This window comes from Hylobates moloch, unplaced genomic scaffold, assembly GCF_009828535.3.
Source record: "Hylobates moloch isolate HMO894 unplaced genomic scaffold, HMol_V3 SCAFFOLD_8, whole genome shotgun sequence".
Lineage (NCBI taxonomy): Eukaryota > Metazoa > Chordata > Mammalia > Primates > Hylobatidae > Hylobates > Hylobates moloch.
Window position 1 is genome coordinate 119257367 of NW_026652283.1, and position 12991 is coordinate 119270357.

The 12991-nt window shown below is 41.3% G+C and overlaps 1 protein-coding gene across 11 annotated transcripts in view; it reads right to left on the reverse strand.

The window, feature by feature from the left end:
- Positions 1 to 12991, reverse strand: part of MSRA (methionine sulfoxide reductase A) — a 374966-nt gene that overhangs the window by 210090 nt on the left and 151885 nt on the right. For all 11 annotated transcript variants that reach the window (XM_032162486.2, XM_032162485.2, XM_032162487.2 and 8 more), the window contains one exon: positions 11444 to 11512. In XM_032162486.2, coding sequence (XP_032018377.1) covers positions 11444 to 11512 — 69 coding nt within the window. The remainder of the gene's footprint in view (positions 1 to 11443; positions 11513 to 12991) is intronic.

The window sequence follows — 12991 nt, forward strand, 5'->3', positions numbered from 1 at the left end:
TGATAACCACGAACAGTTTTACCTACACCTTCTGTGAGAACCGCAAGTATGGAAAATCCACTCTGCAGAGTGTCTTCTGCTACCCTCAAACTCATTCACGGTATCAAGCAGAGGCATGAAAAAGCGCTCCAGGTGACATGGCCCAGCTGTTCATCTTCGCTGCGTGCAGCATCCCTGAGCAGGGTTTGTAATTTCTTGACTGCTTCTCCATTTCTATCATTTCAACAGTTTGAAGGCATTCCACATCTGGAAGCAAGACCTCCTCCAACCCTCAGGCCCTCTCTGGAGTTGCTTTTTTAAACCGGAGCTACTGAGGGTCAAGACTCAAACCTGCACTGCAGCACATCCCCTGATCACAAGATCGGGGGAAAGAACGAGAGAGAAGATCGCTGCTCCATGGAGAGAGCTTTGCCTGAGAACCTGCCTTCTGCCACCTGACAGTGTGCCTGCTTCTTGCTTTACTCAAATCTGTTGCAGCAATCTGTACTGTGGCTCTATTTTCAAGTATTCACCCAACTGGTCACTAATTTCAATAATCTGGTTAAATGCCCAAGTGAAAATGGTTGTTCTGTCAAATTAAGGTGGTTTCTATCCCTTGTTACATGGCTTTTGACTTCAACAACTATCCATATATACACTTAGACTTGGGAGTATACATTTAGAACCATGCTCAGATACATGGAGCAAAATGGTAGACACGGAAAATCACCACTTATCCTGCTTTCTTCAGCAAACTGGATCTCACAGTAACCAAACAGTTGATAAGGAGAAGTATCTATTTATAGAAATATTTCAGCTCACGAATTTAAAAAATGCTAGAATTAGAACAGAATATCTAAATACAATTAGAATTAGAATATCTTAAGAAAATAATAGACTGAGGCAATGATCAGTAAGGGGCTGCTAACTTCACCGAAAGAAAAGGAACCAGGGCCTAGCGCAGTGGCTCACACCTGCAATCCCAGCACTTTGGGAGGCTGAGACGGGTGGATCGCCTGAGGTCATGAGTTAGACACCAGCCTGGCAACATGGTGAAACCCCATCCCTGCTAAAAATACAAAAATTGGCTGGGTGTGGTGGTGCACACCTGTAATCCCAGCTACTCAGGAGGCTGAGGAAAAGAATCGCTTGAACCTGGGAGGCAGAGGTTGCAGTGAGCCAAGATCGCACGACTACACTCCAGCCTGGGCAACAGAGTGAGACTCTTTCTCAAAATAAATAAATAAATAAAAAATAGAAAAGGAACCGAGCATTAAATGCCTCCTGAATGAAACACACCACCACTTACGGATGCCGATCAGGCCTCTGACTCTCCGTTTGTCGAAAATACAAGAGGACAAATAAACATGATCGTTCGGTCAAGACTGAAGGAAACAGGACAGGCTGAATTATTTAATTTCTTAAATAAATAGCAAGGGAAAGAGAGAAAGAAGGGTGAACTTATAGATGAAAAGAAACTATTTATATCAACCAATTGCAATGTATACGCGATCTGGCTCATGATTCAGAGAAACAGTTTTAAAAAACATTTATGAGGCAACAGGGGAAATGGACTCACTGGAGATTTGATGATATTTAAAAAGTATTACTTTAGGTATAAAAAATCCATCTTATCTTTTAGAGATATATACCAAAATATTCATGGATGAGTTGATAGGGTAGCTGAGATCTGCTTTAAATACGCTAGGATAGAAGAGGGGGAGGGAGTGGGGATGTAGACAAGGCACATTTAGCTATAACTGAGACCTGTGGAAGCTGAGCGAGCAAGGCTTCTTTATACTCAGCTCTCTATTTTTGTTTGAAGTCTTTCACAATTGCAAAGTAAAAAACAAATACCTTTTAAGACTCAACTGACAGAAATGATATTGACAGAAAATCTCCTAAAAGATAGGTGGTCCATTGTTTGTTTTAGATACAACGCAATTAACTTCTGGGTTAAACCAAAGCCACCAGACAAGCATGCTAGCATCTGCAGAGACACAAGGGCCAAATAGTCCCTTGGGGGGAGAGGGTCACGAGCCGAAAGAGAAGAGCAGTATGACAAACAGCCGTGAGACTTGCGTGCCGCTCACTCCTAGGGTGCCATCAGCAGTGCTGCCTGAATGCCTTGCAGTACACAGTGTCCTCCTAAGTACCCTTGAAAGAAATTTCTTTCTGGTTCCAGAATCCAAAATATGTGTGATTCCCCCAAGCGTGTACATTTTTAGAATCAGTAAGTAACACTGAAATCCATCGCCATCTCACACCCATTAGGATGGCTATAATTTTTAAAAATAAATAAATAACAAGGGTTGGCAAGGATGCAGAGAAATTGGAACCCTTGTGGTTCGCCAGTGGGAATGTAAAAGTATAGCCGTTGTGGAAAATGATATGGCAGCTCCTCAAAAAATTAAACATGGAATTACCATATGCTCCATCTCTGGGTATACACCCAAAAGAATGGAAAGCAGGGACTTGAAGAGAGATTGGTACACTTAGGTTCATCGCAGCCTTATCCACAACAGCCAAAAGGTGGAAGCAACTCAACTACTTATGACAGGTGAATGGATAAACCAAATGTGGTCTATAGATACAATGGGATAAGAAGAAAATTTTCATACACAGTACAACATGGATGAACTTTGAAGACATTATGCTAAGTAGAATAAGCCAATCACAAAAGGTTAAATACTATATGATCCTATCTATAGGAGGTCCCTAGAGTACTCAAATTTAGAGAGACAGGAAGTAGAATACGGGTTACCAGGGGCTGGGGGAAGGAGGACTAGATGGTGTTTAGTGGCTATAGAGCTTCCCTTTGGGAAGATAAAATAATTCTGGAGCTAGATGGTCGTGATGGGTGCACAACAATGTGAAGGTACTTAACACCACTAAACCATATGCTTAAAAATGGTTACAATGATAAATTTTATATTCTGTATATGTTACCACCGTTTTTTAAAAATGAAGTCCATCACGCAACCAACTGATTTTTCTTCATGTTGTTGCTAGGAAACAGAGCCAAATTTATGAGCAAGTTTTATAAATTATGTAAGATTATGACATGCATTCTTTGTGTATTTCATTTCACTTTCCTCTCCTTTGGCCTAATATTTACCTAATTCTAATGCATGTTAGTTGTCTGTGTCTTGCGTGTATTTTATTTTTCCTTTAATCCATTTTATAACAAGGCCCAAGATAAATGGGTGGGCAGAGTGAGAACAAGAAAAAGAATATTATGTCTTATATTATCTGAATTTGATCCTTGATTGCTCCGTATTTTTGTTAAAAATGCTAGTTGGGTTAAATTGAATAATGAGTGACTTTTTTAGTTTCAGTTATTCTCTATACCTATGTTTCTCTTCTTGAAAAAGTTAATTAACAGAGAAGTAACAGAAAATATTTGATCGTTTCTCCTGAACATCCTGTTGAATGTATTTGCTCTGTAGAAATTTAAGAAATGTCCACCACATTTGTAAAATAAATCTCTCTCTCTCTCGTTGCCAAAACTTAAAGGAAAAAAGGTCAGTCAAGTGGGTGGTTGCTGTACACTACTGCAAAAAGTGAAAAACTCAGCCACATCTGATCAGCTTTACAGGTGAGGCCAAAAGGGAAATATAATATTTTCTGAGAGCTCTGTATTGACACAGAAGCAAACAACCAGTCTCACTTGGACACGTGGTGAGAGTGAGCCTGACAGAGAGTTTAATAACATGGGCTTCTCAGTACCCAGCCAATATTAGATGAGTTCTCAACTAATGCTGTCTGTTATCTTTCAAAATGCCCGAGTTACGAGACTCGTCTGGTGTTATGAAGGAGAGGTGATGGATCCCATAGAGCCTAGTGATGTTGGCGTCACTCTCCCAGGGACTTGATCACAGCTCACCCAGAGTGAGGAGAGCAGGTGGTCTGCCAGGGAGCACCTGTCCGGCTGGTCTGTCATCCCCATGCCAAGGGCCTGATGCATCATTTCTTGACACTCTGACAACAGTCCTAGGAGGCAAACAGTTTTCTCGTCATGTTACTGATGAGATGGGGCTTAAGAAGGCGGAAGAAACTTGTCTACAGTCTATAAGGATTATAGGACTCCAGTGGCCTCTGGGAATTCTGAATTCTTTACAGACTCCTCCATAACCTTTTTGTGGGAGGAGGGCTTCACGTTCTGGTTCTTACTTGCAACCCAAATGGGTGAAGCTGACAGATAAGTGATCTCTATACAAGTGAAGTGTTATTATACGAAACATTATCTAACTTACTTCCCTCTACAATGGATTCCATGCCATCCTCCAACCTATAGTCCACCTTCCTTACTCTAAACATATGAACCCATCCTTCTCTGTGACTCTATAACTTGTTCTTTTCTGGACCAGCCCAGGTCAACGTGGCTGCACCATCCCAGCTAATGCTTTCCAAACCAAAAGAGATTTTCAACACAGGTTTTCAAAGGTCTCTTTCTCCTTCTCTATATTATCTGACTTCTCTACACTCAAGAAGAAAACAAAAGTTGAAATCATGCACAAGATATATAAAATAAAACGCATCTTAAACTATGTCTCCAATGACCATTGCCCCCTCAAGGTGCTTCAAATTACCCAGGGAGGAAGGCCTATTTTTATCTCTCCAAGTGCTCTACCATTTAAGAAGTTTGTACCAGTCAGCAGCCTGCAGTTCTGACCATCTTGTGAATTTAGATTGTTTGGCTAATTATAAACACATTTCAATGTCATTCTTTCTGGCCTTTTTCCTGGAATGAGTGGCTGCCCCTCCAGACTTCACAGAATGGGCTTCAGTAGTTTTCAGTCAAGATTCAGGGAGAAATACGCCACACCGGGACTCGGTTATTTACCAACATCATGCTGGATGTGTGCCAACGACACACCAAGACACTTCCCTTTGAAGTCTGACATATTGCCGGCTGCTTCCAATGATGTTTTCTTGGCTGGCAGACAAATAACCGGGGCTGATTCAAAACTCACCTCCCATTCATGTCAGGCGGGAAACAATTTCTCGTGATTGGTTCATCTTACATTGATCTCACTCTCCTTGGAGGGGCGGAAGGTGAGCACTCCAGAGACGGACAAGTCTCTGGGCTGCTATCAGCCACGGGCCCCTGCCCCAGGACCAGTCCATCCACACAGCTGTTCAAGAAAAGGTCCCACGAACACTTGGCACCTTAGCTGTCAACAGAGATGTGCTGTGCAACCAATAGCACATTTTCCTAAGGCCTCGGCTTGGCTTTTGCTCGCCACTCTTGTTTGAAGAATCTTCAGAGAATCTGACCCAGAAAACATGTTTTCCGGTGGTTTGAGGTCAGAGGGACATTGCCATCAGGCTACTAGGAGCCTGAAAACTCACGACAACCCGAAGAATTTGCAGAGGTACTTCTGCTGTTGCTGCTTGGTATCAATTTCTGAGCATTAAGGTTTCTCACTACAGAATCTTACCTTTCACCAAATAGCCTGGACGTGAGTTCCTAAATGGTACGGGTTCATACCTTCAGATCCAGCAATCCCACTGCTGGGTATGTACCCAAAAGACAGGAAACCAGTATATCGATCAGACCTCTGCACTCCCAGGTTTGCTGCAGCAGTTATTCACAATAGCCAAGATTTGGAAGCAACCTAAGTGTCCATCAACAGAAGAATGGCAAAGAAAATGTGGTACCTGGGGAGGCCGAGGCGGGCGGATCATGAGGTCAGGAGATCAAGACCATCCTGGCTAACGCAGTGAAACCCAGTCTCTACTAAAAAGACAAAAAATTAGCCAGGCGTGGTGGCACACACCGGTCATCCCAGCTACTCGGGAGGCTGAAGCAGGAGAATTGCTCGAACTCGGGAGGTGGAGGTTGCAGTGAGCTGAGGTCGCACCACTGCACTCCAGCCTGGGTGACAGCAAGAATTTGTCTCAAAAAAAAAAGAAAGAAAAAAAAAGAAAATGTGGTACATGTACACAATGGAGTACTCCTCAGCCATAATACAGAATGAGACCCTGTCAGTGCAACACAGTGTTGCAACAACACTATGTTAGGTGAAATAAGCCCGGCACAAAAAGACAAACATCACATGTTCTCACTTATTTGTGGGATCTAAAAGTCAAAACAATTAAACTCATGGAGATGAGAGTAGAATGATGGTTACCAAAGGCTGGGAAGGGTAGGTAGTAGGGGTACACGACAAGGTGGGGATGGTTAATGGATGCAAAACATAATAGTGAGAAAGAATGAATGAGACCTAGCATTTGATAGTACAACAGGGTGACTATAGTAATAATTTAATTATATATTTAAAAATAACTAAGAGTATAATTGGATTGTTTGTAACAGAAAGGATAAATGTTTGAGGGGATAGATACCCCATTTCCATGATGTGATTATTACATATTGCATGCCTGTATCAAAACATCTCGCATGCCCCATAAATATATATACCTACTATGTACCCACAGAAATTTTAAATTAAAAATAAATAATGATGGGTTCAAAGAATTTTGAGTTAGCAGAATTTTTTAAAAATGTTTCAATGTTCCAAAACAACGTCAATTCTCAGTAATTGATAAGAAAGGGTCTTAAAGGCTACATAGCCCCACTTCCAAACTGGTTAGGGATGACCACTCTACCATCTGAATATCTCAAGTGATGGAGAATTCATTACCCTACATCTCTGGAAAGTATTAGTACAATATTAAAACTGCAACTGTAAAATCAGATCAATTCCCTTACTCTTATAGAAGTACCATAAACTAGGTTTTATGAATATGAATTGACTTCCAAACTGAAATTATTCAGGAACAATACAACAATATTTATTGAATATAATTTCCAGAATTAGCATAACTACTAGTGTGGATGTGACATTATATACAATCCAATATATGTCATGCAATTTTTTTCATTAGTTCACTTTGTCTATCCAAGTTCATTATTTTTCCATTTCTACTTAACTTGGTGTGTATTTATTATTCTTGGTGCAATACGTTATAATATACGACCTTGTTACAGGGGGACGTTATATCCTAATTGCCTAAAACCCTCCAGGTTTATCCCTCATTATGTCATTATTTCAGTATAATTGTTCACAGCACTCTTTTCACTCTCAAATGTATCGTAGTTTGGGTGACAAATTTATGTTCAAAGATAGTAAAGTTCAAATTTTTTTTTTTTTTAGACAGAGTCTCGCTCTGTTACCCAGGCTGGAGTGCAGTGGCGCAATCTTGCCTCACTGCAACCTCTGCCTCCTGGGTTCAAGTAATTCTCCTGCCTCAGCCTCCCAAGTAGCTAGGATTAGAGGTGCATGCTACCATACCCAGCTAATATTTTGTATAAAATATTTTTTAATTGTACCAAAAATCTTCACAAATTAAGCTGGGAATCCCCTGCCCTCCATTTTCCAGCCTTTTAAATTAGTAAGCTTTGATTTTCTTGTGAAATTACCTATCTTCTTCACTATGGAGTATTTTTAAGGCAATGAGTAGCTGCTCTGTGCTGAGAACAACCACTTCCGAAGAGGCTGGAACCCGGCCCTCCACGTGGACAGAGTGGCCCGTGGCCAACAGACTGTCACTTTCATTAAGATATTAACGGCCAGAGAGAACCTTTCTAAGACAGGCCCAGGAGGGTGGCATAAGATGTTCTCATACCTGAGGAAGACTCGGCCATGTTTCTTTAATCTCCGGGTGCCTCAGTTTGTCTGCCTATAAAGGAGCACAATGATGCCCACTACACAGGGCGGGCGCTCTAAAGATCAAAGCAGTGAGAGTCAAAGGGCACTCACAGCCACCAGGAACAAAGGAAGTAATTGCAAAATGTGTGGCTCCACTTCTCCAGCTTGCAAGCAGAGGGCTCCCACTGACTTGAAAGAGAGCATCATACACAGGCAGGAGAAGCCCCCCAGAAGGACCAAGCCTATTACCTTCGTTCTCATTGTCCGAAAGGGCAGAGGAGAGGGAGAGCCACAGAGGAAGCTAACAATGGTGGGGGCAGAAAAACCAGAGAGAAAAGGAGACCAGGAGAAAAACTAACTGTTGGGCTACAAAAGAAAATCTGTAAAGACTGTATGCCAGCAACAGTTTTTAAGGAATCATCTATCTATCCCTTGATATGACCCATTCATGCATTTTTCACACTGGAATGCCTTTATCCCACACTCCAGCTGTCCTTCCTGACATTTCACATTCTAATCTAAAAGCTTCATGGCAGTTCAATGGTCATTTGTAGAGTGGATTAAATTTCAAGGTTCTTATTTCGGCAGCATTCTAAAGGTAAGGTATATTCAAATGATTAACCAGTAGATAACGACAATGTGGTCGGGTGCGATGGCTCATGCCTGTAATCCCAGCACTTTGGGAGGCCAAAGTGTGCAGATCTCTTGAGGTTAGGAGTTCGAGACCAGCCTGGCCAACATGGAAAAACCCCATCTCTACTAAAAATACAAAAAAAAAAAAAAAAAAAAAAAGGTGACCGTGGTGATGCACGCCAATAATCCCAGCTACTTGGGAGACTGAAGCAGGAAAATCGCTTGAACTCGGGAAGTGGAGGTTGCAGTGAGCTGAGATCGTGCCAGTGCACTCCAGCCTGGGCAACAGAGTGAGACACAATCTCAAAAGAAAAAAAATGACATTGTAATTGGTGATACTATTTTATCACAAAATATGAGCGCCTCCAAGGCTGAAGAATGGGTTTGAACAATTACAAGTGCCATCACTGTTTTGGCGAACTCACAGTCAAAGGAATGTAAGACATCCTGCTGTGCATTAATAATACATGCTACTACAGTCAAATGGAAAAGCAAGATAGTAGTAGTAGATGTTGCTCCAACCAGTATTCTCCCAACAAAGGCTACTTCTTAAGACTCCTTCAGAGCACTCTGGGAAGGCATGCAAGTATACAAATTGATTTGCTAAATAGGCCTGGCTGCAGATCATGCTTTTGTGCATGGATCCAGCTGAAAGGTGTCTCTGAATCTATCAGGCCTTCCCAGGGTTCCTTGAACCAGTGCGGAGAGAGTCAGGGAACATCATGACAAGAACATGGAGTCAGGGTCAATTAGACTTGGGCTCCAACTGTAGCTCCAGAAACCACCTCCTTAGCCAAGTGGCTCTGGGTAAGTCACATGGCCTCGCTAGGAAGAGAAGTGTATGAGTCAATCAGTGTTGCAAGGGGCTCGCAGGATGAAATGCCCAATGTGTCCCAAAGAGTCCAGCACTGTGCTGAGTTGACCTTTCCGTTGCAGTGATAAACAACCGAGAATAGCAGAAGCCCACCCTCAAAACCCCCCAAATCCCCTACTCTACCCTAGGCCAGGGGGACAAGTGATAGAAAGTGAGAATCATCTTGAAGACATTAATATGAAATGCTTGCATGTACTTAACCAAAACAGGGCCACAATTTAAGCATCTGGAAGAGCTAAACTGCACTTCTAAAATAAGAATTCTTAGATGTCAAACATATTCTGTTTTATGATCTGTATAATTCTGCCTCTTATATGTTGTTAACTTGTAGAAATTATGCACATGATTCATCTCTTCTAAAACCACACATGCTAGCCATGCACAGTGGGCCTCCCACCGGCTGCCTCCTGCTCCAAGAGTCTTCAGTCCTGAATATGTAAGAGGTAAAGTCCAAGGGTCTAGAGCTGCAGAGGCCTCAGAGTTCACCCGTCAGCCTCCTCATCGAAAAATGGAGGCTTAGAGAGGGGAAGTTGCTTGCTGAAAGTCAAACAATGAAGGCCTTGGGTAAGAATGTTGAGTAAGCTGCTATAAACCAAATCTGTCCACTCCAACCCCCTTGCTGCAAAATAAAATAAAATAAAATAAAATAAAAAATAAAAATAAAAAAATAAAAAGAAAAGAAAAGAAAGGCTTGCCACAGAGCCTTATTCCCTGTTATTTCCAAGTCTGTAGTCAAGCAATGTCATCAGCCCATCTGGTACTGAGTCTGCCCTTCAAGAAAGAAGTTTTACTTCAATATCACAACAGAGGGAAACCCACTAATAATGGGTTAGTGTCATTTACTATTTCCCAATATGACATAAGACCTAGTTTCTCATACGCCTGGGGTTGGCGAATCTGACAGACTGGAAAATAAATAAATAAATCATCAAAAGAATCCTTTGAACATTGATATATGTGACATTTGCTGTCCCATGATAACAGACACCATGCTGGGACAGGAAAGTTAGCAAATCAAACATTTTAGCACATGGTTTAGAGAGTCCGTTATGCCTTCTACAAAATCAACTTCTCCATTTAAATTTCTGAGCATAATGATTTCTAATCACTGATCACTATATTTTAAAAGGTGATAGCCTCCGCAGAGCATGATTTACCAACACTGAGGTGGAACTGGGTCCCTGTTTATAACTCTCCAGCTGCAAATCTTCACTGATGCCTAATTCTGGTTCCATCTCTGGGAATAAGGTAACAATCTATTCTGAATGTGCTCATTTACAGACCAGGTTGTTCTGAGGCTAATTTCCAGTTCAAACGCACTTTAAGGCTTCAAAGCAGTTTTGTACCCTCAAAGGAGATTACCATCAAGACCAGAGCAGGAGAGAAGCTATGAGAGGCATGAAATCAGGGGACCTCACATTTTTAGGAAGAGAGAAATCACAGAATCTGTCTAAAGGTGAAGGGGAAGGAACCAAGGGAGGCAGCTGAATGTCCAGTTGAAATTCCAGAGGACAAGGATTGTCATTTTCAGTCGGTAAGACAGGGATGAACCCCAGAACATTGCTAGAGAGAAGGGGAGGGGAGGTGGGAGGGGGGGCCTAAAGGAAAGAGAGGTAAGGAAGGAAAGAACAGAGAAAACAAGGCAGGCAAAGAAAGGCCCATGTGCAGAGATATACTGAAGAACGTTTAGATGACATGAGGCATGGCGGGAAGGAAACATGGATTAAAAAGGACCTCTTCACCAAACAGTTTGGAATTTTAACAGAAAAGTTCTGCTCAATCACATAATTGTACACGATAAGTATATCACTCAGGGATTGGACTTTGCTGAAAACATTTTTAATTAATGTTTTCTCTAAAGGAGCGTGCTTAATTCATGATGGAGAAGAAAGAGATCATTCAATTAGATTAATCTTTGTGTAATAACAAGTCAAAACTACTTAAATTCCAGCTTTTAACAAAGTGATACATCTATGTGGAAAAAAAAAATCCCTGCTAGCAAATAAAAACTTAAGCTCTAAATTAGCAGGTTAATTCACAGTGGGGACATAAGAAATAGCAAATACTCAGTTTGATATTTGGTTGTCAACGTGAGAAAATAAAGCACACTAAATTCTATAGAATAAGCTTTTCCAACCCCAGAAATTACTAGGAACTCAATAGTTTTCTTGGCTGTAACAACTTGTAAATATCTAGAAGAGCCCAGATTTTGAAGCCCTGAGGACACTTGCTAAAACTAAGAAATTTGGCACTAGTCTTTGCACACAATTTAGGTTTTCTTTCAGAGTTGATATCTTACCAAATACAGCCATCTGTGTTCCCTCTGGGAAAGGTTCGACTGTTCTGTTGCCATTGACATGATGTTTGGCTAGAAAAAAAAAAGAAAGAAAGAAATGCAAGTTTAAGTGTAAAGTTCTAACACATACTAACACATGTCATTAAATGTGTCAATGAGCCTATTTCTCCTTTGAGTTAAAAATGCACCCAAGCTTACCCTCTGAAGACAGCTTCAATTATTTTGTTTTTAATCTCCATTGCAGAAGGGCCTAGAGATCATCTAGTTCGGGTATATCATTTTATAAACGAGTAGGCTGAGGACTGAGCTTATGCAGAGCTGGACAATGGGTGGCTACAGATCCAGCCGGGCCTGAAGGCTCCCGACACCCAGCCAGAGTCCCTCTTCTGCCATGCCATCTCTAAAAAACAAGCAAAGGTCCAACTTCCAGGCTGAACTGGGGATGTGTCCCCCTGCAGACTGCTAACAGTCAGAACACTGATGCACTCAGTATTTAAAGTGAGAAGCAAAAAGGGCAAGGTACCATTGGGACCAATTTTTCAAAAAACACAATAGCAGAACATGTCATTTCACTACAATACAAGCACTGTTCACCCAGGCCTAACACACCAGCCTCCTTAAGGTTTGGAAAACAGTTGCCTTGACCCATATCACAAGTCAGAAACCTATTCAAACTCTTTAAACCCAGGAATCCCACTCGTAAGAATTTGCCTTAAGAAAAAAACGCAAGAAAAGAAAAGGTGATACACATAATATTTATGAAAGTATTACCTGTATTAACAAAATCTTAAAATCAACTAAATATCCAAAAGTAGAGGAATTGCTTGGAAAAATTGCCATTTATGATTTATCACATGAATGGAATATTACCCAACATGTTTTAAATGCAGCCTTGAGAGAGATACAGAAATGTGGGAAAATATTTGGGATAATGGTAAGGAAACACAATCCTATTACATCTTCTACATAGATTATAATGACAACTAATTAAAATATGAATATTTATGGGAAAAGACTGGCAGAAGAACATAAAAATGAAAATAGACTATGCAAGACATTTATTTTTATTAATTTCCTTTGTCATTGTTAGATTCTTTTCTTATTGTCTAGGGTAAAAATGTTTGAATTCGAAAAATCAAAATTATAGATTTTTCTATTTTTTCCACAGTAGTTGGTTTCCCAGGACAATCCATCAAGGTCTTTCGATGGCCCAGCTGAAACCCACATGTTCACAATGCAAAGTGCACCCTATCTGCATCTCCTCTGAACACCGCAAAACCACACAGGATGTCCTCCCACCGCAAACCAGCTTCTCTGCCAGCATCCCCCACCTTTGGGAATGGGCCTGCCATGCTCCTGCTTTCTAGCTGTCCTCATCCCTTCTCTTCCCTTCACTCCCCACATCCAATCTGCCACCATAGCTGGCGACTGTCCCCTCCCAGACACCTGTAGCATCCCCCTCACTTCTTTTTTTCATTATCCCAGCCTTCCTAGCCCCAACTGGACTCCTTTTTCTGGACTCCGACATCTGCTTTCTAACTCTCCTATATC